At 49.2% G+C, this 26,505-nt stretch overlaps 1 protein-coding gene across 1 annotated transcript in view; it reads left to right on the forward strand.

Moving 5' to 3' along the window:
- The window catches only part of PAX8 (paired box 8), a 65,823-nt gene that overhangs the window by 15,435 nt on the left and 23,883 nt on the right, over positions 1 to 26,505 (forward strand). Inside the window, exons 2-4 of the mRNA XM_081483556.1 lie at positions 21,956 to 22,121; positions 24,120 to 24,317; positions 26,131 to 26,219. Coding sequence (XP_081339682.1) covers positions 21,956 to 22,121; positions 24,120 to 24,317; positions 26,131 to 26,219 — 453 coding nt within the window. The remainder of the gene's footprint in view (positions 1 to 21,955; positions 22,122 to 24,119; positions 24,318 to 26,130; positions 26,220 to 26,505) is intronic.

Consider the following 26,505-nt stretch of genomic DNA (forward strand, 5'->3'; position numbering starts at 1 on the left):
CACTTCTAAGTGGGTCTCCCTGTGGATGCTGTGCCTGCATCACTCCAGGTTTTATTGTAGCTTCTAAGGGTGCATCTGTAGTCCCTTCATCTCTGACTCTGACTCCCTGGCAAGCCTGTACCTGCCTGGCAGTGCCTGGAACATGTGTCTCACCTCACCCCCACAAATCATGCTCAGTTACTCCTAATTCTTATGACATGCTCTCCCCAAACATACATACCAAGCCACAGAAGCCTAGAGTTCTCACTCCTGTCTCAAAGGGCATCATTACTCTAATATTCAGCTTGGTAAGTAAGCATACACTGAGTCCTTCAGTATGGCAGGCATGGAGTTTAGCTATGGGATTACAGGGCTCAAGAACCATGCTTCTGTGTTCATGCTGACATTCTAGAAAGGAAAGCAAACTGGACTTTTAGCCACAGCATGGAGAGAGAGTGAGGGTTTCATTTCAGTCCAGAGAGGCGCAAAATGCTGAGCTAGTAGGAGGTGGTGGCATGCTGGGCTGTGAGTGGGTGGCAGGTGGGAGCCTGCCCTGAGACAGGGGCAGAAATCCACCAGAAACTCAGGAGGGACCAGTGGAAGCAGAGATGTGATGTCCTAGGAGTGTGGGCAGGTGCCAGGACTCAGGGTCAGCCCTGCCCATAACAAACAGCAATGGCAAGACAGGTGGGTTCAGACAGACTGTGTGGGGCTTGGACCAGAGGGGCCAGATGAAGCAGCTCACTCTAACCCTGCCATCACCAAGCCTGAGTCAAGCGTACTCAATGTGCATGGAGGGTGGGGAGCTTTTCACTTGCTGTGCATGGAAACCGCCATCCTCCGCCAGCTGGACTTCACACTTCTCTTGTTTCTGATTTCCAAATTCCTTTTAGTTCTCTTGTTAAAGCCACATACCCACTTACTCTGTCCTCTTTGGGCTTTGTGGTATTTTTATTAAGTGGAACAGCTTGGCAATGGTCTGTGATCACTAGATGATTCACATTATCAAAATGTTCTGGTTTCCCTCCTTTTCCAGTCCTGTTACAGAGAATCTGAGTCTGGTGATTTTCCAAATTCATCTTCAAGTCCAGCTAACTCTTCCTTTGCATCCAGTCATTAACAGGCATTTGTGGGCAAACTGCTGGTGAACAACCTGAGAAGCTTTGATCTCGCCCCCCTGACCCTATTTCCCACTGTTTCCGTATGCAAACTCATGTTCCAGCCAACTAGCCTTTGTTTCCAAAATACACTATGTACATTGCCACCAATGTGCCTTTGCCCAGTCAGTGGCAGCTGCCTGGAACTTTGTCCCCACCCCCTTACTCCCCTTCACAATGCCCTGTTCAAGTTCTTTGGGGTTGGCCAAGAAGTTTGCTCTGTTTTTTCCATGTTACAGAAAATTCCAAACAAGCTTTTTTGGCCAACCCAAGACTTCCTTGGGCTTCCCAGGTGGCTCAGTGGTAAAGGATCAGCCTGCAAAACAGGAACGCAGGTTCGATCCCTAGGTCGGGAAGATCCCCTGGAGGAGGAAATGGCAACCCACTCCAGTATTCTTGTCTGGAAAATCCTGTGGACAGAGTAGCCTGGCAGGCTACAGTCCATAGGGTCCCAAAAGAGTCAGATATGACTTGGCAACTCAACAACAAGACTACCTTAAACCAGACCCTCCCTCTCTGATACCCTCACATTTAGTGACCATCCTGTCTGACTGCCCACTGCACCTGCCTCTGAGCTAGAATAAGAACTCTTTTAGTTGTCTCTGCATCCCCAGCATTTCCCTAAAGTCCTATAGGGAGTGAGGGTTCCATATAACTTCATGATGGTAGTTTTCACATAATTCTCTCATAACATGTTTTGTTGTCTTCCTAGTTGACCTAACTTGTACATCTGAAGTTTTAAATGAAGTTTTCCCAATCTGAAATAGACTTGATCTTTTCACATGATATTACTGTAATTACTCTCCTGTTTTTCTTTATAGTAAGTGGCCATTATGGGACTGAGGTGGGGGCTTCCTAGGTGGCTCAGCGATAAAGAATCCGCCTGCCAATGCAGTAGACATGGGTTCGATCCCTGAGTTGGGAAGATCCCCTGGAGGACAAAATGGCCACCCACTCCAGTATTCTTGCCTGAAAAATTCCATGAACAAAGGAGCCTGGCAGGCTAAAATCCATGGGGTCCCAAAGGAGTTGGACATGACTTAGTGACTAAACAAGCAAGATATATGCTAGATGCTTAATAAATATTTGCTAAATGAAAGAACCTTTTTGAAAACTTGCTTTCTACAAATATTTCTCAAGTGTGGTCTCTAGTCTAGCATCAGAGGCTCTTGGGGCTCTGTTACCCAATGTGGTGCCCTGGAATCTACCTCCTTCACCAGCTTCCCATGTTGCCACTGTAGATCAGCATCGGGGAACCACTGATCTGGAGTCAGCCCGCCACAAGTCCCAACTGGAAGTCAATCCCATGTGGAGTCTCTCATGCCAGCCTTCTGAAGAGACAGTCAATCCTTTTATGTGCCTGGCACCTGCTCTACTGGGAGATCTCCCATCTGGGTATGGACAGGAGTGGGTCAGACTCAGGTGCAGTCTCAGTTTTGCCCTTAACTATGTGTGCTAAGTCTCTTCAGTCATATCGACTCTTGGAAATCCCATGGACTGTAGCCCGCCAGGTTCCTCTGTCCATGTGATTCTCCAGGCCAGCATACTGGAGAAGGTATCCATGCCCTCCTCCAGGGGGTCTTCCTGAGCCTGCATCTCTTATGTCTCCTGCATTGACAAGTGAGTTCTTTACCACTAGTGCCACCTCCTTAACTATCCAAGGTGGTGTCCTCAACTACAAAATGGACTCAAGCTGCTAGCTTCCCCTCCACCCGTTCAGTTTTTTCAGTTCAGTTGCTCAGTCGTGTCTGACTCTTTGCGACCCCATGGACTGCAGCACCCCAGGCTTCCCTGTCCATCGCCAACTCCCGGAGCTTACTCAAACTCATGTCCATCAAGTCAGTGATGCCATCCAGCCATCTCATCCTCTGTCGTCCCCTTCTCTTCTTGTCTTCAATCTTTCCCAACATCAGGGTCTTTTCAAATGAGTCAGTTCTTCACGTCAGGTGGCCAAAGTATTGGAGTTTCAGCTTCAATATCAGTCCTTCCAATGAATATTTAGGACTGATTTCCTTTAGGATGGACTGGTTTGATCACCTTACAATCCATGGGACTCTCAAGAGTCTTCACTAACACCACATTTCAAAAGCATCAAGTCTTTGGTGCTCAGCTTTCTTTATAGTCCATCTCTCACATCCATACATGACAGCTGGAAAAACCATAGCTCTGACTAGATGGACTTTTGTCAGCGAAGCAATGCCTCTGGTTTTTAATATGCTGCCTAGGTTGGTCATAACTTTTCTTCCAAGGAGAAAGTGTCTTTTAATTTCATGGCTGCAGTCACCATCTACAGTGAATTTGGAGCCCCCCAAAATAAAGTCTATCACTGTTTCCATTGTTTCCCCATCTATTTGCCATGAAGTGATGGGACCAGATACCATGATCTTAGTTTTCTGAAGGTTGAGTTTTAAGCCAACTTTTTCACTCTCTTCTTTCACTTTCATCAAGAAGCTCTTTAGTTCCTCTTCACTTTCTGCCATAAGGGTGGTGTCATCTGTATATCTGAGGTTATTGATATTTCTCCTGGCAATTTTGATTCCATCCATAGAGTTGTGAAAACCCATTACAGCAGGAATTCCCAAACTCTAAGCAGAGGACTGGTACCTCCTGTTAGATCAGTGGTGGCATTACATTAGAAATGAAGTGCACAATAAATGTAATGTGCTTGCATCCTCCTGAAAACATCCTTCCTATCCCTAGTTTGTAGAAAGATTTTCTTCCATGAAACCAGTCCCTGGTGCCCAAAAGGGTGGGGACCGACCACTTAACAGAGTTGTTGTGATGTAAACAAGACCCAGCTGATATTTGTGGAATTGAGTTAAATTTCAGAATCATTTATCTGAAAGCACTTTGAAAGGGCTCTGCAAACGTTGAGTGAGTTCATAACCAACCTTTAGACTGAATTGTAAAGCTCTTGAAAGGAGGAGAAGCCTAGAAGTCCTGGTGGACTTGGTGGGACTGGGGACACGGCTGGCTGGGCAAGAGTGATGGAGATGGACACCTATAGGAGGCTTTGCTGTGCTGTTATGTTGTGCTTTTGCATTATGAATTTGCCATGTGATTGAAAGATTGGGAATGGAGTAGGGTGCTCTATAGGAGGATGGCGATGCCAAGTGAAGCAGGTGCATGTAAGAGAGGGGCAGAGGTTAGAAAGCCTTTGCTCTCTGCCTGTGACTGAGCTGGCCTCATACTGGAAAGTCACTTGGAGAGGCTGCCATACATCCAGGAGATGAGCCCAGGGGGGCTTCCCCAAGCCTGCTGTGTCTGTTCAGAGCTAGAACCTTGTTGATCTGTGCGTGTGTTTGCTGGAGCTGCTGTAACAAAGTACCACAAACTTCACAACAGACATGTATGGTCTCATGGTTCTGGAGGCTGGAGGTCTGAGGTCAAGATGTTGACAGAGTTGGTTTCATCTGAGGGCTGAGAGGGAGAATCTGTTCTGTGTTGCTCCTCTAGTGGCTGGTGATGTGCTGGCCATGGTTGGTGTTCCTTGGCTTCCAACAGCATCACTCCGATCTTCTCATGGCATTCTCCCCAAGTCTCTCTCTGTGTGTCCAGATTTCCCCTTTTGTAAGGATGTGGCCACAATGAATTAGGGCTCACCCTGATGACTTCACCTTAACTTGATCATCTATAGAGACCCTATTCCCGTATAAGGTCACATTCTGAAATGCTGGGGCTTAGGACATCCACATGTGAGTTTTGGGGGAGTACAGTTCAAGATGTAACAGTCTGATTGTTGCTGGTGGTAGGTCTAGCTCAGTCCCCACTTTAGCTTCTTTAGGTTTGAGTGATCCCAGCTGTAGAAGCCCTGGTTTGGGACTGACCAAGAGAGAAGTGGACTTCCATGGTTGTCCAGTGGTTGAGAATCTGCTTTTCAATGCAGAGGACACAGGTTCAACCCCTGGTCCAGGAAGATTCCACATTCCATGGGGAAACTAGGCTGGTGTGTCACAAGTACTGAGCCTTCACAGCCTAGAGCCTGTGCTCCACAACCAGAGAAACCACTGCAATGAGAAGCCCATGCACCCCAACTTGAGAGTAGCCCCCACTCACTACAACCAAAGAAAGCCTGCACATAGCAATGAAGACCCAGCACAGCCAAAGTAAATAAACTAACAAATATAACACTAACAAAAAAAGGAGGAGAAGTGACACCTGTTCTTGAGGGGATTTCTTGTTGCTCACAGTCCCATAATCCCATGGAGGAAGAGACTCTGCTTCCCAAACTCAAAACCCACAGATAAGAGCTTCAAGACTGGGTTTCCCCACAGAAGAAAATCAAATGATAAGCAAACTGGTAAAAGGACCAGGACTCTTCCAGGGTATGCCTGGGCTCAGAATACATTGTCCGTCATTTGCACCGCCATCTTCCTTCACTGTTAGCCAAGATGGCACCCGTTGAGATGGTACTGAAGTCCTACAGGGCCCCTTGGGCTATGGAATGAATGGGAACATGGTTCAGAAAATGTGAGTCCTGCCTGGGCTCTGCCATGAAGTGAGTCTGTGGTATTAGGCAGGTGACCTCCCCTTCCTGGCTGGGGACCCTCTCAGATGTGGCCCACAGCCTGGCACTCGCACATGTCCCCCTCCATCGTTGGTCAGCTGAGCATCTTTGTCCGCCATCACTCAGGTCATGAGCAGCCTGAGGGCCCACTGTGTGCCTCTCCCTTCATCTTTCTACAGGTGGCCTCAGGGCCACCTATGGGAGTTTCCCCCATGGAAAACTTGCCCAAAGTCCCCCCACAGAGCTCTCTCTGCACCCCCTCTAGTATTAATAGTTCCCTCTGTTCTCAGGCCTGAGGGCAGTCTTGCAGTTGTGGATGTCAAGGCTAAAAGGACAGTAGAGATGATCTGTGCCTTTCAAGCCAGATGAGGAAACCAAAGTGCAGACAGGAGGGTCCCGGAGCCGGCGCGACCCTGGTCTCCTAGTTCTCAGCGCCCCTCCAGTTTCCTCCCTGAAACCACAACATGCAGGCTGCGTCTGCCCCCTGCGTCTCCTCAGGCAGTCTTGTAGAGTGTGTAATCCACTTTGCTGCAGCTTCTGATTCTGAGGAACCAGCTGTTGACAGGTGTGGAAGCCACAGATACGCAGTTTTGTCACAGATTTTGCTCAATGTGTCAGACTCACAAGAGCCATTGTTCTTCATTTGTTCCTGCCTGTGTGACTCCTCAGGGCGGCCAAGACCTCTCGTGCTCCCACAGCCAAGTGACACACACACACACACGCACACACACAGGGATACAGACACAATCCCACACACTTATATATACACACAGGGACACAAATAGTCACGTGCACACACCACACACACACAGGGATACAAACAGCCACACACACATGGACATGAACAGCCACACACACACATACACACAAACAGCCACACACACAGACACACGCTCATACACACACAGGGACACAAAACCACACCCACACAGACTCATACACACACACAGGGACACAGACACACACATACACATAGGGACACAGACATACTCCCACACACTTATACATACACACAGGGATACAAACAGCCCCACACACATACACATATATACACACAGGGACACAGACTCACCCACACACACTCATATACACATACACAAGGGCAAGAATAGACACACACACACACATTCATATAAACCGAGGGACACACACACTCATATAAACACACAGGGACACAAACAGCCATATACACACAGACATGAACAGCCACACACACATACATGTATATACACACAGGGACACAGACACACCCACACACACTCATATACAAACACACACAAGAACACAAACAGCCACACACACACACACACACATACACAAACACACTCACACAGAAATGTACACACACACCCCACCACAGGTTTTCCACAGGGTTGTAAAAAGAATTGAAGGAGATAGTGCTTGTGAATTGATTTTAAAACTTTAAGGTTCTTTTGGGTATCGGGGATGGTGAACCTGTAAGTTTCTCAAGGGCAAGAACTGTGTCTTTTACTCAGAAACCATCTCCCCACATACACACAGCCTGGAATATTATTAGACATAGAGTGGGCATTCGTTGAATTGAAATCTAATGAACTGAAAATTGCTTTAATATAGAGCCACTAAAAGAAAAACAGCATTAATATCCATAAGCCTCTGACCCCAGGGGGAGTTGAGGGCACAGCACAGTGACTGGTACAGAGGCTGGGCTCCTAAGGGTGGGATCAGCGAGTGCTGACATGCCTGCCTCTCATGTGCCCACTCTCCGAAATGCAGAGGCCCTGGTCCTTCCCACTGCAGCCCCAGGTGTGTGATTCCAGGAATCTGGAGGCATCTAAGAGGCTCAGTGGGAAGGAAGGAGCTGACAATGACCTCTAGGCAACCACCAGCAAGCACCGGTAAGTTCCATTTGCAGCCTCTCACCAGAAGTTTGTGTTTAATCCATAAATTCATGCTTTCAATAAATATTTATTGACCATCTACTGAGTGGATATAAACTCTGGGCAATCACCAGATGAACTTTTTTAAAAATACAGACATTGTACCAAGAGATTCTGGTTGAACTGATGGGGGGTGGAAAGTTTCTGAATACCCCAGGTACTCTAGCAGGCAACCAGGGTGGAAAGCAAGAGTCTTCTTCCTGTGATGCAAGCTTAGATGGTCAGATAGGACACTATACCTGTTCTCCAGGAGCTAGGTGTCCAGGGGGCAGGCAGAGCACTGGCCCCAAGAAAGGCCAATAATGAGACTCAGAAGGAGGGCTATGGACCAGGGAGGTCAGAAGGGAAGAGGGTAGGGGATAGGGAAGGCTTCTGAGAGGTGGTCCAGGCAGACCTCTGTCCTCGGTAATATGATGGCCAGGGTGCGAGGTGTGTTTTAGCTACCCCAAAGCCACATCCACAGAGAGGAAGCTTCTGCTCTTCAGGAAGGGGAAGGAATGTGTCTCCAGCTTGGAAAACAAGGATGGAGGAGAGACAATGCCCAATATTAATCACAGGGAGAAACTGGCCCAGTGCTGTTTGGCTTCCTAGCATCATTGACTCAGTGGACATGAGTTTGAGCAAACTACAGGAGATGGTGAAGGACAGGGAAGCCTGGCATGCTGTAATCTGTGGGGTCACAGGGAGTTGGACACAACTGAGAGACTGGACACCAGCAACAATCTATGGGATCTGAGAAGCTTGCAGAGGCTTCCAGAAAATTTGAGACAGCCCCAAAGGGGAAGATGGCCAGGAAACCCTTGGGCTGGGTGATCTTTCAGGGCTCAGAACAGCCTATTGAATTCCACTTGCCTCCAGTTCTCCAGACCCTGTGTTCTTGAGCTTTCCAGACAGGCTTCAGGACAAGGCAGGAACGCTCATCAGATACTTTTTTGAGAGATCTTAGAGGTCATCTAGGGGGCTTGCCTGATGGCTCAGGGGTAAAGAATCCACCTGTGATGCAGGAGATCTGGGTTCGATCCCTGGGTGGGGATCAAAGATCCCCTGGAACAGAAAATCGCAAAGCACACCAGTATTCTTGCCTGGGAAATCCCATATACAGAAGAGTCTGTCAGGCTATAGTCCATAGGTGTCTCAAAAGAGGCAGACATGACTTAGCAACTAAATGATAACAACAAGATGTTGACTGACATTTACAGGAGCTCCATCCCTGGAAATCCAAGCCCTGGGTCCCTTCCTGGGAGGGAGGTGACAGGGTTAATCTCAAGGCTGGGGGAGGTGGAGAAAGGCCTTGAAACCACACAGTGAAGCCACTGTAATAGAAGAAGGGGGGGGGGTAGACCATTAGGAAGACAAAGAGAAAATCATGCTGGAGCAATAGAAAGGGAAATCTAATATCAACTAGGGAAAAATAAATGGAGATTAGGGCAAACAAATTAGCTTTAATGGGTTCAATGCTAATACAAGAATAACAGCTGAGCTGCGAATGCCTTTGAGGGGAAGATGGGCTAGAGAACCAGAGCAGTCATGCAGGCAATAAAGACAAGACAGCTCAGGGAGGGGGGATCGGCCAGAAGAGTGAGGGGAGGGGGGAAGGTAGAGAGAAGGGAAAATTGGGGATGAATGAGTTGGGGGAGAGGTGCAGGGGAGGAGTCTGCCATCTTGGACAGGAGTGGAGGGGACTGGGGCAGGGAAGGGGCCGAGAGGAGCAGGGGCCATCAGCAAGGGCTGGAAAGAAAAACTAGCAAGACAATGGGAAAAGACTGAGGACAGAGGAATAAAAACCTGTGTAGGAAGGACTGGGAGCAGAAAGGGAGTGGAGGTGGATGGCAATCAACACATGGAGGAGGACAAACCAATGTGGAAGAGGGGGAAATATAATGGAATTCGGTTCATTCTCTGGCTAAAGAAAACTTGTAAGAAAGGAGAAATTCAACCTCAACAGCATGAAAACCCAGAGAGGCTTCTGAAGTGGGCTTTGCCATGCACCCATGCTAGGCAGGTGATGTGAAGACACATTTGCCCGCAGAGAAAGTTCTGACTGTCCATTTGGAATGGCCACATGCTGCCAGGGGCAGTGCCAGGGGCACCTGGGAGCCCTCAGCTGGAGTCTCAGTTCTGCACATTGATAACGATGCACCCTTGGGCAAGTTACAGACAGTCTCTGCTTGCATCTCTTCATCTGTAAAGTGAAGGGCTCATGTGCTGTTATGAGAACTGGATGAGAAGATGCACATAGAGAGCTCAGCCTGGCTCCAGAATGAGCCCCTCCCACCCCGCTGGCTGTCAGTTTTATTCCTACGCATTGCCTCTGGGGAGGTTGTTGTTCAGTCTGTGTCGTTCGGCTCAATTGTGTTTGACTCTTTGCGACCCCATGGACTGACGCATGCCAGGCTTCCCTGTCCTTCACTATCTCCCAGAGGTTGCTCAAACTCCTGTCCATTTAGTCAATAATGCCATCCAACCATCTCATCATCTGTCATCCCCTTTTCCTCCTGCCCTCAATCCTTCCCAGCATGAGGGTCTTTTCCAATGAGTCGGCTCTTCGCATCAGTGGCCAAAGTATTGGGGCTTCAGCTTCAGCATCAGTCCTTCCAATGGATATTCAGGGTTGATTTGTTTAGGATTGACTGGTTGGATCTGCTTGCTGTTCAAGAACTCTCAAGAGTCAGCACTACAGTTTGAAAGCATCAATTCTTTGGCACTCAGCCTTCCTTATGGTCCAACTCTCAGGTACATGCATGACTACTGGAGAAACTATACCTTTGACTATATGGACATTTGTTGGCAAAGTGGTGGCTCTGCTTTTTAATACACTCTCTAGGTTTGTCTAGGTTTGACTCAAGGGGGAGGGCAGTGAATACTGAAAGTAGCCCATCCTCCCTTTCTCCTTCCCCTCTTTCTTCTTCTTTTAAGAAAATCTTCATAAAATACCAGCCAAGCTTAGTTCTTTCCCAGTTAGAGACTAATACAGGGGACTCCTCTTTATCCTCCCTCTGTCTCCCTCCCTCCACCCCTGCCAGTCCTCTCTCCCTGTTGGAGATGAAAAAACAGGGCTACACCCTCCCACCTCTGGGCTGATCTAACACAAGGGCATCCAAAGAAGCCAGATCTCTAACCTCTTATTCCAAGGGCTCTGGGAGACCCTCAGATCTGCTAAAACATCAGAGTGTAGGAGGCTGGGAGCTGGTCCTCATGACCTCACAACCTGGGGGCCTCTTGGGCTGCATTAAAGTGCATGAAGGCCCCACAGGAGGGACAGTGGCCAACAGGCTAGAAGGAGGAATCAACAAGAATAAGCCCATAAATCAGTGACTAACCACCCAACCAGGGAACCCAAGAGGGGAAAGAGGGACTGGGATGACTTCCTGTCCCTCAGGGAATTCTAGAACCTCAACTTTTGCTCATCACTCAGGATTTTGAAGGGGGAAAAGCAGAAACTGATTCAGGCAGGAAGATGGGGTAGATGGGGTATGAGAAATTTGTCACTTGCAGAGAAATAAGTTCATTAAATTAAAACTATTCCCATAAAATTATAACCTCCAAGAGGGTGAAGATCCCCTGTCTTAATCCCTGTACATCCCCAGAGCCTGGAGCCATGCCTGGCCTGGGAGCAGTGATGGTCAGATGATAATGGAGAATGTTTTTGAGTGCTAAACACGCATTGCGTATAGCACGCAACACTATGTAGATCACACAACATGCCTAGGAAGAGAGGCAGAGAGAGGTGAAGCTCACGCCAAAATCAGAGGGGGAGCAGGGCTTTGTATGTAGGCAGTCTGTCTCCTGAGCTTGCTCTTCTAACCTCTACCCTGTAACAGCTTCAATGGATGAAAATAAACAAATAAATGAACCTCACCCCACTCGTCAGGGCAAGAGGACAGATTTGCAAATTGCTCACAGTTTGGGCTTCTATGAAGGGCTGATAAGCGTGCCATGCAGAAGGGCTAAAATGCTGAAGGATGAGACAGGGCTTTCCTCTTATTGTACATGGTTCTTGACAGCATTGCCTCACCAGCAGCAGGTGATCCAGAGACAAACTTTGCAGGAACCCAGCCTCCTGTGCCCCTCAGATGGACGAGCGGCAACTAAGAATTACAATCACCTTGGAGGTCCGAGCCCAGCCCCTTTGGCCCATCCTCAAAGTGTCAAGGTTCTGATAAGTCCAACCTCTTCCATTTTTTCCCTGGTCCTAGGAATGGGGGCGTCTTCCCACAGTTACTGTCTCGGGGTTACCCCAGTGCTCCTCTCTGCTCTTACAGCCTCCAACCACCTAGGTAAGCAGGTCCCTCTATTCAAGCACCTCTGCTGAAATACCTGGAGACAGGTTTGTGTTTTCTGATCAGCTCCTGACTGATGTCCTTGGCCTTGAACCCAAAACACTGTGCTGAACTCCTTGGCTGTGAGGTCTTGAGGAACCAGTTTCTTTTTTATGGACAGACATCAGGGGTAACATCATCCCACAGCCCTGAGTCAGAAACTCATCAAGTGGGTCTCTGAGTCAGGGATGCCCCAGTTCCCAGGAGAGGAGGTTTTTGCTACCAAACTGTGGTCCTCCCTAGCTGGAGCCAGCTCTTGTGGCTCTTTCCTTCGGTGTACATACAAACCTCCCCACCAGCACTGTAAACCCCTCTTCATTCTCCACAGCCCTCTGTGGCCAGGGTTAGGAAGAAAAGCTTTCCCAATTTGGAACCCAAAGTCTTGAGTTGGTGACAGCCTTCTTATCGGTGTAAACTGGTGACAGGAATACTCAACTCACAGAATTTTCCTGCCCAACCGACAAGGGTGCGTGTGAGCCATTATGCTTCCCGCAAAGGTGTAAGCCTGACAAGTGTCACACCTTAATGATGACCTTGAAGGTTGGATGTGAAAGCCAACTGAAAGGCCCTTGCATTCATCCCATGGTTCCTGCAGAAGGAAGGCAGACCGCTCTTTTCCTGTGTCATGATGTCTGGGCCTCCTGTTTAAAACAACTCATGTCTAAGAGTATGTATCATTGAAAGAGACAGAATTCTGCTGAAAGCAAAGAATGTGTGGGCTTCACCCAGCTTGCTTTGGGCCTGCTTTCTTTCCTGCCTCCCTCCTTCCCTCCTTTCCTCCTTCCCTCTCTTCCCTCCCTCCTTTCTTTCCTCCCTCTTTCCTTCCTTCCAGCAATGAACTCAATCATCATTTATTGGGTACCTACTGTGCATTAAGCATTACATTAGAGATTAGGGTTTCAGAGACAAAGCCAGGCAGGGGCTTCCCTTGTGGTCTAGGGGTTAAGAAATTGCCTTGCAATGCAGGGGGCATGGGTTTGATCCCTGGTCAGGGAACTAAGATCCCACATGCTTCATAGCAAGAAAGCCCATGGACACAACTACTGAGCCTACCACTCTGGAGCCTTTGAGCCACAACTAGAGAGTCCATGCACCTCAACAAAAGATCCTGCATGATGCAACTAAGATCAGACACAGCCAAATAAATAAATACATATTTTAAACAAAGAAAAAGAAGAAGCAGCCAGGCAGAGGGAATATCGTGTGCAAAGACCCCAAGACAGGAGAACACACGGAGGTCCAAGGTCACACACAAGGTCTCTGAGCGTGTAGTGCGGAGAGTGTGGTAGAAGGTGGTCTCCAATGAAGCTGAAGGTCAGGTTTTATGCTGGCATGGTGGATGGTATTGTGACCAACCCAGACAGTCTTAGAGGAGGTCCCTCTGTCACCAAGAAATTTCTGATAGCAAGCTGAATATAAACATGGGGGAAGGACTTCCCTGGTGGCTCAGTGGTAAAGAATCTGCCTGCCAATGCAGGAGACATGGGTTCGATCTCTGACCTGGGAAGATCCCACCTGCCGTGGAGCAACTAAGTCTGCGAGCCACAACTACTGAGCCTGCGCTCTAGAGTCCGGAAGCCACAACCACAGAAGCCCACACACCCAAGAGCCTGTGCTCTGCAACAAGAGAAGCCACTGCAATGAGTCCTCACACAGCGACCAGAGAGTAGCCCCTGCTCGCTGCAACTAAAGAAAAGCCCACACAGCAACGAAAACCCAGTGTGGTCAAAAATAAATAAATAAAATTATTTTTTTTGATGGGGGAGAGATCTGGACTGAAGATAGCTAGATGCCCAGATCCCATCAGTACAGGGTTAGAAGGTAAAACAAGGAGAGAGGGTGGGATCACCAAGGATGACGGTGTAGAGTGAGGCAGCACTGAGACGTGAATGAAGCCTGAAAAAAAGTAGATAACATAGACCAAAACAGGGAAGAGACCCCATTAAAGAGAAACACAAGGAACCAGGACCAAGCACCAAGCCTTGTCATGGAAGCCTCTTTAAGAGGGAGAACTCAGCACTTACCATCCACCAACTTTCTAGCATCTGAGCACCTGCTAGGCATAAGGCATAAAACGAGGTGATCCCTGAATAACAAGGGATGAAGGGAAGGACATAGGAACAGCAAAGTATGACCACTTGTTGAGAAATCTGCTTGACTTCAATAAGAGAGATTTCCTAGTCAAGGGGAGGTTTGGTTTGGTTTGGTTTTGTAAGCAGACACTGGGGAGGCAGCATAGATGAAATTTAGTTGTTTGCAGGTCCAGGGGATGTACCTGGTAAAAAAGGAGATGTAATATAAAGTTGGTTACTCCTTGGGCTCCCCTGGTGGCTCAGATGGTAAAGAATCTGCCTGAAATGTGGGAGACCTGGGTTCGATACCTGGGTTGGAAAGATCCCCTGGAGGAGGGCATGGCAACCCATTCCAGTATTCTTGCCTAGAGAATCCCCATGGACAGAAGAGTCTGTAGGGCTACAGTCCATGGGGTTGCAAAGAATCAGACACCACTGAGCGACTAAGAACGCACAACTAATATAAAAGACAAAGACATAGGAGGCTGATGGGCAGAGTTGTGGCACAGGTGGAAGGAATCAGTGAGAGACGGATGAGAAGAACAAGCAGCAGCCTTACCGACCTATTGTCTCTCTTCTCTGGTCACCCTTGGGAGGAGTGCAAAGCACAGAGACCAAGGTCATGCAGCAAGTCCAGGGTAAAACCAGATGCACACTGCTGCTTCTCAGTGTACTGGCCCCTGTGTTTTAGTCCAAGGGCCTAATGTGCCCAGGTAACCCAAACCTCATAGATACTGGAGGAACTCAGCATGTAGACTTATGGTGGAAGGTGGGACAAGAGGTTGGAATACTAGGTCTCCACGGCCCTGGAGCATCTTCCTTGGCAGTGATTTGAGGCAGAGGTCCTGGTCTTTATTCCTTTCTGTGCCAGAAAGGCATGGAGCCTAAGGGAACATCTGCGAGATTACAGCAAGAGATCACAGGCCTGCAGGTGAGCGTGCTGGGGAGACAACATCATGGGGCTGAGATGGTCAGAGACTGGGTAGCTCTTGCATGGCCACCATGCTTGAGGCAGCGGTCCCCAACCTTTCTGGCACCAGGGATCTGCTTCCTGGAAGACAATTAAGCTACAGAGTAGAGGGTAGGGGGATGGTTTCGGGATGATTCAAGTGCATTACATTTATTGTGCACTTTATTTCATTATTGTCACATCAACTCCACCTCAGATCATCACTCATTAGATCCTAGAGGTTGGGGACCCGTGCCATGGGGAGGACAAGTGGATACAGCAAGATTTACAGGACACCTGAAAGCAGCCACTGCACCCTCCACTGTAGTCCTTCCAAGGCTCAGATGCTCATCTTGACAGTTCTTTTAGTCTGAAACAAAAATCTCCAGATAGTTAAGTGGAAATTTTCACAGCACAATACATTGAACCATTCTCGCTTTCAGGCTAGGCAGCAATGTGAGAAATTAGATAGAACATAGAGGGGGGAAAGTGCCCAGCCATGGGACTTGGGGGTCTCACAGTGGGGAATCCACTCAGCAACCATCACAACAGCCCCCTTCACATTTGTAAAGCATTTTTCTGAAACGTGTATTTACCAAAGTGTTAATTAAACTTTTGTAACAGGTGCTAGGTAGACAAAGACAGGATTCCTGCCCTTGAGAGCTCATAAAAGAATCTGAACAGATCAAGATACTGTCCAATGAAACCAGTGTTGTGACTAAGACTAGGGCTATGGGGCTCAGGGACTTCCCTGGCAGTCCAGTGGTTAAAACTCTGCACTTCCACTCCAGGGGCATGGGTTCAATCCCTTGTCTGGGAACTAAGAACCCACATTCCATGCATGTGGCACAGCCAAGAAAAATTAAATCAAAATCGAAAAAAGATTGTGAGGCACAGGGAAATTATCCTACATCTCAAGGGTCTGAGTATCCGTGCATGTAACAAGAATTTGGGGCAATGACTTTCTCTTGTCCTCATGCATGTGTCGGGGAAGGCAATGGCACCCCACTCCAGTACTCTTGCCTGGAAAATTCCATGGACGGAGGAGCCTGGTAGGCTACAGTCCATGGGGTCGCGAAGAGTCAGACACAACTGAGCAACTTCACTTTCACTTTTCCCTTTCATGCACTGGAGAAGGAAATGGCAACCCACTCCAGTATTCTTGCCTGGAGAATCCCAGGAACGGCGGAGCCTGGTGGGCTGCCGTCTATGGGGTCGCACAGAGTCGGACACGACTGAAGCGACTTAGCAGCAGCAGCAGCAGCATGCATGTGTGCTCAGTTGTGTCTGACTTTTTGCAACCCCATGGACTGTAGCCTGCCAGGTTCCTCTATCCATGGAATTTTTCAGGCAAGAATACTGGAGTGGGTTGCCATTTCCTACTCCAGGGGATCTTCCTGACCCAGGGATGGAATCCATGTCCCTTGTGTCTCCTGCATTGGCAGGTGGAATCTTTACCACTAGCGCCATCTGGGAAGCCCCTTCTCTTTCCCTCCTACCATCCTTACTCCTCAGAGCCCTGTAAGGAGTGAAGAATGACATAAGAAAGTTCTCAGATCTCTCCAAATGGTCACTTTTCCAAAGTATACATTTCTGGACAGCAGGCTTCACCCAGAACTTTGTAGAGCTCTGTCCCCTCACTATAGGCTCAGAGCTCTCTGTCCCCAGGCAAGTTGGCATCCATTTGTCTGAGGACCTCACAGTCAGAACCCACTTATGTCCAGCCAGGCTGTCTTATCTTCTTCCTCCACCCCCATGACCTCCAGATCAACAAAGGGCCTTTGTTCAGGAAGCCTCAAACCTCTTCTTGGGTCACACCGCCCCCACCTCCCACCCTCGCTCAACCAGGGGCTACTACTCATTCTTGGCTTCCGGCCTGAGAGCCCACCTGGTCCACAGCCACATGGACAGGTAGTCAGCATGGTGAGTAGCCCTGGGGCAGGAAGGAAGGATGCACCCACCTCTAGGCTGCTAGTCTGGTGGTGAGTCGCCCAAAGGCGTCCACTCCCCCACACCGGACACAGGAGGGACAAAAGCCTTTGGGTGACCAGGACTCGGCTCCAAACCTCAAACCATAAGGCCCATCTCCATCTGCAGCCAGCAGGCTCTTTCCACACCTTCTACCCTGCCTCTCCGACAGCCAGAGTAAATGTCTTTCCATGTCTTGAGAGCACCAAAGCCTTGTGTGTGGATTTTCTTCCTGTGGAAGCTTCTTCTCCTGGTTACCTCCTAGTCATTCTGCCCTACAGCTTCCCTCTGACCACTTATGGGCTCCCCCGGCATCTGACTTACCTCTTTCTAGAAACCTCTCTCTTAACATGATGATTCCCAATTTATCTGATTGTGTGTGTGTTAGTCGCTCAGTTGTGTCCAACTTTTTACCACCCCATGGACTGTAGCCACCAGGCTCCTCTGTCCATGGGATTGTCCAGGCAAGAGTACCAGAGTGGCTTGCCATTCCCTTCTCCAGGGGATCTTTCCTATCCAGGGATTGAACCCAGGTCTCCTGCATTGCAGGCAGATTCTTTACCGTCTGAGCCACCAGGGGAGTCCAATTTATCTGACTGCATCCTTCCAAGGATTGTAAGTTCCTCGAAGACTAGCTTTCCTGTCTTGTTCAAGGTGACTTCCCCAGTGTTCTGATTTATACTCAGTACTTGGTATATATGGGCTTCCCAGGTGGCTCAGTGGAGAAGGCAATGGCACCCCACTCCAGTACTCTTGCTTGGAAAATCCCATGGACGGAGGAGCCTGGTAGGCTACAGTCCATGGGGTCACTAAGAGTCGGACACGACTTAGAGACTTCACTTTCCCTTTCCCTTTCCCTTTCATGCACTGGAGAAGGAAATGGCAACCCACTCCAGTATTCTTGCCTGGAGAATCCCAGGGATGGTGGAGCTTGGTGGGCTGCCGTCTGTGGGGTCACACGGAGTCAGACACGACTGAAGCGACTTAGCAGCAGCAGCAGCAGCAGCAGGTGGCTCAGTGGGTAAAGAATTCACCTGCCAATGCAGGAGACATAGGGGATGCAGTTTTGATTCCTGGGTTGAGAAGATTCCCTGGAGGAGGAAATGGCATCCCACTCCAGTGTTCTTGCCTGGAGAATTCCATGGACAGAGGAGCCTGGCGGGTTACAGTCCACAGGATCACAAAGAGTCAGACAAGACTTCAAGACTAAGCACACACCCACTTGGTATATATGTGTTGAGATCAAAAGAGATGAAAACCGTAATATACAAACAATAAAAATCATTATTCTAAGAAGATGGGGCTGAGGTGGGAGGTGTACACGCAGTTAGTTTTTCTTTGAAATTTTCTTTGCCAGCCATCACCTGAGGTCAGCATCAAACACTGCAGGACATTTTGTTTAGCTGTTAATAAACGGATAGAAACAATATGCTTGAAAAAAACCCCAACTTTCTCAACTCATAAAATTAAAACAGGCAGTAAATGGAGCGTACCCCTTAAAAAATTGTATAAAAATACATGGTGAGAAAGACAAATATCATATGATATTGCTTATATGCAGAACCTAAAAAATTGATACAAATGAACTTCTTTACAAAATAAATACAGATTCACAGACTTAGAGAATAAACTTATGGTTACAAAGGGGGGGAAGGGAGTAGGGATAGATTGTGGGAGTCTAGGATTGACATGTACACACTGCTATATTTAAAATAGATAACCAGGGACTTCTCTGGTATGCCAGTGGCTAAGACTCTGTGCTCCCAATGAAGGGGGTGTGGGTTTGATTCCTGATTGGGGAACTAAGATTCCACGTGCTATACAGCGTGGCCAAAAAAAAAAAAAAAGGTAACAAACAAGGATCTACTATTTTTAAAAAAATGACTGCATGGTAAAATACTATGTACATGGAGGGATAAACAATAATAATGAGCCTTGGGGGTAAAAGAAACTACTCCTCAGAAGGAAATTTAGAGAATTTTTAAAAAGAACTTAAGCAACTTTACAGAATAAAAGAAACTACTGAAAAAAAAATAGGCAGAGTCAACACAAGAATCTAGCCCAACGCCCTTTGCACAGCAATATAAGGAACTCAGGAGTCAGTAAAATGAAACAAATCACCAGGGACTTCACAGTTAGAAGCCAGAGGTATGAATACATCTTCCCTTTCACACCGATGCCAGCTGATCTAGTAAATAACCCTTCCAGAGGGTTCCGGAGAGTTTGAGTCTCTAAGGATACTGATCAGGAAGCCCTTCAGGAAGATTTAGGACATTGACCCCCACAGCTTCAATGGAGAGACAGGATAGGTTTGTTTTTAAGGCACAATTCCCAATTCATGCCACCAAAAAAATAGCTTTTGGTTTTTTTTTTAACCAATTGCCTTTCTAGGGTTGAAGACTTCCACCTGTAGGAACCCTAGCTTTCAGATGTGGTGGACCTAGCATGGACACCTAACCTCCTAGATGGCTTGGCAGTCTTAAGTTCTGGAAAATGGGGACAAAGATGAGCTGCTCAAGATCTTGTCCCTTTGGGTGGCTCTCTGGTGCCCCCTTGTGTTCAGTGTCTGGACCCAGAAGAGCCAAAAGCAGCAGGAATGGAGTGAGGGTGGAAAGGCTGAGCCACTCTCCAGGACTGCCTGTGGCCAGTGAGAAGCCAGCCCTCTCCAAAGTGGGCTCAGGCCCCTCTGCTGAGCCCTGGGATGTCTTCCCGGCCCTGGTGGAAACACACTGGCTAGGACAAGTTGCCTACAGCTGGACAGGTGGCAACAGTGCCCAAGGTCACCCAGTGGCCTCCACTAGGGAGATGGATCATAGCGTCCTTCCTGCCAGGTGTTTGGCTAGCGGGCTTTTCCTCCTGACTCAGTGCCCAGGCCAGAGGCACTAGTAGACTCTTAAAAAAAGAAAAACAGACATTGACCGCTTTGCTGAAGACAGCTTGGGCCCCTGAGGGGTCATTGCAAGGCAGTTCTGAATGTGCTAAATCAGTGGGTGGTAATGAGCACAGTGTGCCTAGCAGAGGCACGTCCCGCCCTCAGCCATAAATAGTCCTTAACAGGCTGACACAGGAGGCCTGACAACGGCTCTTCCTCCTCGCCCGCCCGCCTGTTCCCCCTGACTCCCACCCCGGGGCTCTGCCATCCTAGCCAGATCACCAAATCGTCATACTGGGACCATGGCATCTCTAGCACGGGACTGTAGGGCCAAGGCCATGTTTCCAGGATCTGTTCTGGCCATAGAACAGAGCTTGCCCAGCAGCCCCAAAAGGAGCATTTGTTCCTAGTTAGATCTTGACACCCCATCATGCAGGCTGAGTCACATCAGTCACATAAATGTTCACTGTGACTCTCTAAGCCCTGGTCTCCTCGTTGGCCAAAGGAAGACCTCAGGCCTGAAATTTACCCACCCAGAATCTAGGGATTTTAGAGAACTGAGTATGTTGATAAATCTAACAGATGCCTTCTTACCTATAAGCCTTTGCACATGCTGTTCTCACTACCTGGAACAGTTTTCTTCCTTATCTCCTTCTCTAGTCTGACACCTCTTTATCTGCAGCTCAGTTTAGACTTCTCCAGGAACTCTTCTAGGGCTTCCCTCATAGCTCAATCAGTAAAGAATCTGCCTGCAATGCAGGAGACCCGGGTTCAATTCCTGGGTCAGGAAGATCCTCTGGAGAAGGAAATGGCTACCCACTTCAGTATTCTTGCCTGGAGAGTCCCATGGTCAGAGGATCCTGGCAGGTTATAGTCCATGGGGTCTCAAGAGTCGGACACAACTTAGCAACTAAACCAATACCAACCCCAGGAATCTTTCTCTGGTCCCTTGAGCCTGGGCTTGGTCCCCTCCAGGGGTTCCCATAATCCCTTTCATGTCTGAGTCCCAGTGCTGGCTCAGGTCCACTTCTGGTGTCCCAGATGTGGCCATGCCATATGGCCACCAGCTGGTCTAACTCTTCGCTTGAACCCCATGAGGCAAGCACAGGAATCACATCTACCTTATCCAACTCAACATTGGGAGGGCCTGGTACAGTGCCTGCCACATAGTAGGTACTCAATAAATATGCATTGAGAATAGGTGGATGGGCTCAGAATGAAACACAGGCTGGGGCTGGAGGGTAGAGGCTGAGTCAGGAAGGCAGCTAAGGAGACAGGCACACATCACAGTGTGTCCACGTTCTGTACCACTGCCCACTGCCTGGCACGTCAGTCCTGGAAGCCCCAGAACATGGGCCAGTGAGATGCCTGCCTCTCAGCGCTCCGTACAGAGCTCAAGTTGGGAGCCCAAGGATAAGGCCCGCTCTGTCCTAACTCAACCAGAGAAGCTCTGCTTTTATTCTTTTGAGTCTGGGTTTCTCACTGTCTTTGTGCTTAAAAAAATCTAGCTCTATAGTTCAAAAGAAGAATGAGAACGAGAAACTTAAATACCACTGATTTCTTTGTCCCATGCCCTCATTTTAGAGATGAACAGAGAGGCAGAGAGGACATGGAGACTTCCCCAAGATCACACAGTTCAGCGTCAGAGTAGAAAGACAGACCCTGAATCCTCAACTCTTTAGATACTTTCCAGAGAGTAGTGGGAGGTGGTGGGATTGTTATTTGGAGTGAGGTGCTGAGGGTCTGAGAGGAGACTGTGTGTGTGTACTCTGTCATGTCTGACTCTGCAACCCCACGGACCGTAGCCTGCCAGGCTCCTCTGTCCATGGAATTCTCCAAGCAAGAATACTGGAGGGGGTTGCTGTTTCCTCTTCCAGGGGATCTTCCTGATCCAGGGATTGAACGTGTGTCTCCTCATCGCAGGTGGATTCTTGATCTGTTGAGCCCTCTGGGAAGCCCACGAGAGGATACTGAGCAGACACAAAAGGTCCCCAGAGTGGAATGTGCCGCTCCTTGGCATCATACATCCCTGCCCCTGCCACCCTGAGCTAGCCCCCACTCAGAGGCAGGAAGCAGAGGGGTACAGCAGGAGCTCCAAGGGGTGTGACCAACAGAGCTCAAGTCTAGGGGCTCTCAACAGCCAAGGCCCACACGCCGGCTGATTCTCTGCCTGGTGGTCCTGACAGCTGTCCGCCTGGATTACTGTCTTTCAGGTCATGGAGGGCTGAACCAGCTGGGAGGGGCCTTTGTGAATGGCAGACCCCTGCCTGAAGTGGTGCGTCAGCGCATCGTGGACCTAGCCCACCAGGGCGTGAGGCCTTGTGACATCTCCCGCCAGCTCCGTGTCAGCCATGGCTGTGTCAGCAAGATCCTTGGCAGGTAAGCACAAAATTCACCCCCACCCCCTTCCCTCCCAGGGACTCGGGTCCACGCCGGTGTCTGGCCTGGGTCCCAGGACCTGAACAGGGTGTGGTAGGGCTGCTGGGCCTTGCCCATCTGCTGCTCGTCTGTGCGGTTTCCTGCTCTTCCTTCCTCCCTCATCCATTTCCCCTTCCTTTCCTTTCTCCCTCCCCCATGGTCTCCTCTGCCCCATGTCCCATTTTCTATAGGCGTCTTTGTTCCTAAAGCAGAAGAATCTTCCCAAAAGGCTTTCCCCCTGCTGTGACCACGGGATGGACATGAGTTTGAGCAAACTCCGAGAGGTGGTGAAGGACAGGGAAGCCTGGCATGCTGCCGTCCTTGGAGTCGCAAAGAGTCGGACATGACTGAGCGACTGAACAGCAACAACAGGGAGGGAACACGCAATCAGAGGTGGCTCCTGAGATCTCGCTCCAGCGCGAGGGGTGTCTGAGTTTGTGCTTCTCAAACTGTAACTCCCAGAGCACTTGCAACAGAAGTACTGGGGTGTTTTGATGAAATGCAGATCCTAAGCCCCAGACCAGGCCCATGGCAGCACCCTCTCTGGGAGCCATATCCAGACACCGTGATTTTTATGAGATGACCAGGTGATGCTTACGAACGCTAACTCCGGAGCAGCAGTTCACAACCCTGGCCGCACAGTAGAGTCACCTGGGGAATCTTAATTTAGAAAAGAAATGGATGTCTAAGCCCCGGCCCACACCAGTTAAGGCAGAACTTTAGGGGAATGAGCCCAAGTTTGGGTATAGTGTTAAGCTCTAAGATTCTAATTTTCTGCAGCCAGAGTTAAGAACCATTAACCTAAAGGTTCAGGAGGTACCAGGAGCAGCAAAGTGTAGTCCAGCCTGGAGGGCCACTTCCAGTGGAAGTGCCCACGCACAGGGTTTTCTGGGCTTTGTGTCAGTTCAGTGTCTCTCTTACCCAACCCATAAGTGAGATTCAGGAGGAGTTCTGGTTCAAAGAGGTCAAGGCCTGTAATTGAACTTGGGAAGCCCTGCCTCCCTGGTGGGCTCATCAGGGAAAATTGTGGTCCCCAGGTCTCCTGGGGTCAGGAGAGGGGTTTTCCAGGTGGGTTGCAGTACCCTAAGAGGGGCTGAGTGCTAGTGGATGGTGACACCCAAAAGGGAGTATTAAAGAGCCAGGTTTTATTTCATGGCAGAAGAGACCAGAGTTTCCCCAAGGAGAAGTAGACTATCCTGACATAGGATACTGATCTGCCTAAGCATTTGGTTGGGGGATGGGGGATGGGGAGTGGGGAGACCCCGAGAGAGCTGGCTTAGCTTAGGGAGCTGGACTTGGCCAGGACTCCAAGCCAGGCTGGCGTTCCAGAGTCCATGAGGACCAGCTTCAACCTGAACCATGTAACTTGGTGGAAAACCAGTGGCCGGGGCTGTGGGGTGGGGTGGAGGGGGGTTGGAGGCGTTTATGGAGAACAAAGGTGAAACCAGAAAGTCAGGGCAGAAGGCCCAATGACCCCAGTTGGCTTTCTGGGAAAGGAGGGGTAGAACCAGGATGGTCAAGAACAGTCAGTCATGCTTCAGCCAAGGAGAACTGGATGGAGCAAACGGCCACCACCTTGAGCCTGTATATACACACAGAGCACACTCAAAATGTCCTTTCTTAGAAGGGAGATCTTTTGTGCTTCATAAAGTGTTTCCTGCAGGTGTTCAGGTGCAGGAAACTGGCCAGAGGGATGACAGGAAAGAGAGAAACCAGGAGTCCCAGGGTGAGGCCTTTTGAAGAGCGTTCTGGTTCAGCAGCAGCATAAACCTACCCATGCAAGGGAAACAGGCAGTGACAGGAAGATGGTGTCAGAGACCAGCCTTGGGGGTCACCATTCACCCCCTCAGGCCCTTCCCCAAGAAGCCTCAGAGGGGAATGAGAGTCTCTGGCTAATTTGCTGCCCAGAGATCCCCACCTGCTTACTGGGTACTTCTTTGGGGTTCTCTATTGGAGTAGGTACTACGAGACTGGCAGCATCCGGCCTGGAGTGATAGGGGGCTCGAAGCCCAAGGTGGCCACCCCCAAGGTGGTGGAGAAGATCGGGGACTACAAGCGGCAGAACCCAACCATGTTCGCCTGGGAGATCCGAGACCGGCTCTTGGCCGAGGGTGTTTGTGACAACGACACTGTACCCAGTGTCAGCTCCATCAACAGGTGAGAGGGACACTGCAGCTGGGGACCAGGGTACCTGGGCTTTGGGGGAATCATGATGGAGACCTGACTTGAGTGGAACAGAGCCTGGGAGGGGGCTGCATGCTGAAAAGTCAGGCTGGAAGTACCCTGGGCCCAGGGTAGGTACCACACTTCTATGGCATCCCCACTTCCACCTCAACCTATCCCCCTCCTCAGGGCTGTACTCTCTGCAATTTCCTTCCCCACATACCACATCCTCTTTCATTCAATAAAAGAAACTTCTTGAATCGAGCCCTTCGTGCATGAGACACAAGACCCCTAACCTGGACCTCATTCAAGCATCCACTCATTTATTTGGTCATTCAGTCATTCAGTCACCACCTCAGTCAGTTATTCACTCACTCATTCATTCACACATAATTTACTCATGTATAGGCCCTAAGGCTGGAGTAGGAAATGGCAACCCACTCCAGAATTCTTGCCTGGAACCTCCATGGACAGAGGAACATACAGTCCATCAGATTGCAAAGAGTCAGACATGACTGAAATGACTTAGCACACACATACGCCCTGAGGATGCACAAGCCTTGTCTGTGTGGCACTTATAGTCTGGTGGGAAAATAGACACTAATCAAGTCCTAATTGATGTCCACACAAACAACTGTAAAAATGCAGTTCTAAGTCTAGCCAGGGAGAAAAATATGAGGGTATTGAGCTGGTGTCAGGTGGCTTGGTTCAGGGAGGTTATGAAAAGATGTCCCAAGTAAGAAATAACAAATAAGAGTTACCTAGGTGAAAGGGGGAGTGAAAGGAGCTTGAGATAGCATGTGCAAGGGCCCTGTGGCTAATAAGCTCTTATACAAGAAGCTGAAAGAGGGAAGTCCCTGGCAGGCCAGTGGTTAAGACTCTGCACTTTCACTTCTGAGGGCCTGAGTTTGATCCCTGGTTGGGAAATTAAGATCCCACAAGCCGCATAGCATGGCCAAAAGAAAAAGAAAAGAAAAGCTGAAAAGAAACTCAATAGGTAAAGGGAAGGGGAGAGTACAAGGTAGACTGAGGTGGAGATGTGAATAAAGGCTGTTTGCCCCTCAGAGGCCAGTGGTCATGCTATGTATTCTTACCTCTCACCTATAAGCAATGGCAAGAACCTTAGCATGAGATATTAACCACGAGGCTGACATTTCAGGAAGTCCATGCTGGCTGCAATAGAACGAAAAGATTAGAAAGGATCAAGAGCAGATAGGAGTGGGCCAGTGGGTAACCCTGGAGGTAGAGTTTAGTGGTGGCAGTGAGATGCAGAGAGGGATCAAGGCTGAAGAGAGTTACAAGGTCAAATCTACTGAACCTGATGATGGCTCAATGGAGGAGGGAGAGAGGCAGATACTGAGCCCCACCTGTACTTCTGCCTTGAGTGACCGGTGCGCTAATCATGGATCGGGAACAGTGAGAAGGACCAGGCGTGAGGAGTAAGGTCATGGGTTTGAGTGTGGACAGGTTGAGTTTGGGGCTTCCTGGATGGCTCAGTGGGTAAAGAATCCATCTGCAATGCAGGAGACTCAAGTTTGATCCCTGCGTCAGGAAGATCCCCGGGAGGAGGAAATGGCAACTCACTGTAGTATTCTTGCTTGGAAAATCCCATGGACAGAGGAGCCTGGTGGGCTATAGTCCATGAGGTTACAAAGCGTCGGATGCAATTTAGCAACTAAAAGAACAATGAGCTGAGTTTGAGGTGTCTGTAGATACTCAAGTGGGATCTCAAAAAGGTGGATGGAGCTGGGCCATACAGAAGCCCTGTCTTCTTTTACTCTAAGGGCCTTTCTTCTCTTCCTTACAGAATCATCCGGACTAAAGTGCAGCAGCCATTCAACCTTCCCATGGACAGCTGCGTGGCCACCAAGTCCCTGAGCCCAGGACACACGCTGAGTGAGTGCTGAGGGTCCCACAGTCACACCCAGCCCCTTGCATACATACTCTCATCCATGTACACACAGAGAGTCGCACACTAACATGTCCACACAGACACACCCATGTGTTCGAACTGAGCCCAAACCTGGCTGGAATCCCAGGGAAGATTCTCTGAAATGTTTAGGGCTGGAAACATCGCAGGCCAGAACCCTGGCACCAGTTGGCAGGGCCCCTGACTCCTCTGCGGTGGTGGCAGGGACTCTGAAGGGTATCAGGCCCACATCCTGACCCTCTGTCTTGCCCC

The sequence above is a fragment of the Giraffa tippelskirchi genome, chromosome 4, assembly GCF_054371585.1.
Source record: "Giraffa tippelskirchi isolate mGirTip1 chromosome 4, T2T-mGirTip1v1.2.pri, whole genome shotgun sequence".
NCBI classification, from domain to species: domain Eukaryota; kingdom Metazoa; phylum Chordata; class Mammalia; order Artiodactyla; family Giraffidae; genus Giraffa; species Giraffa tippelskirchi.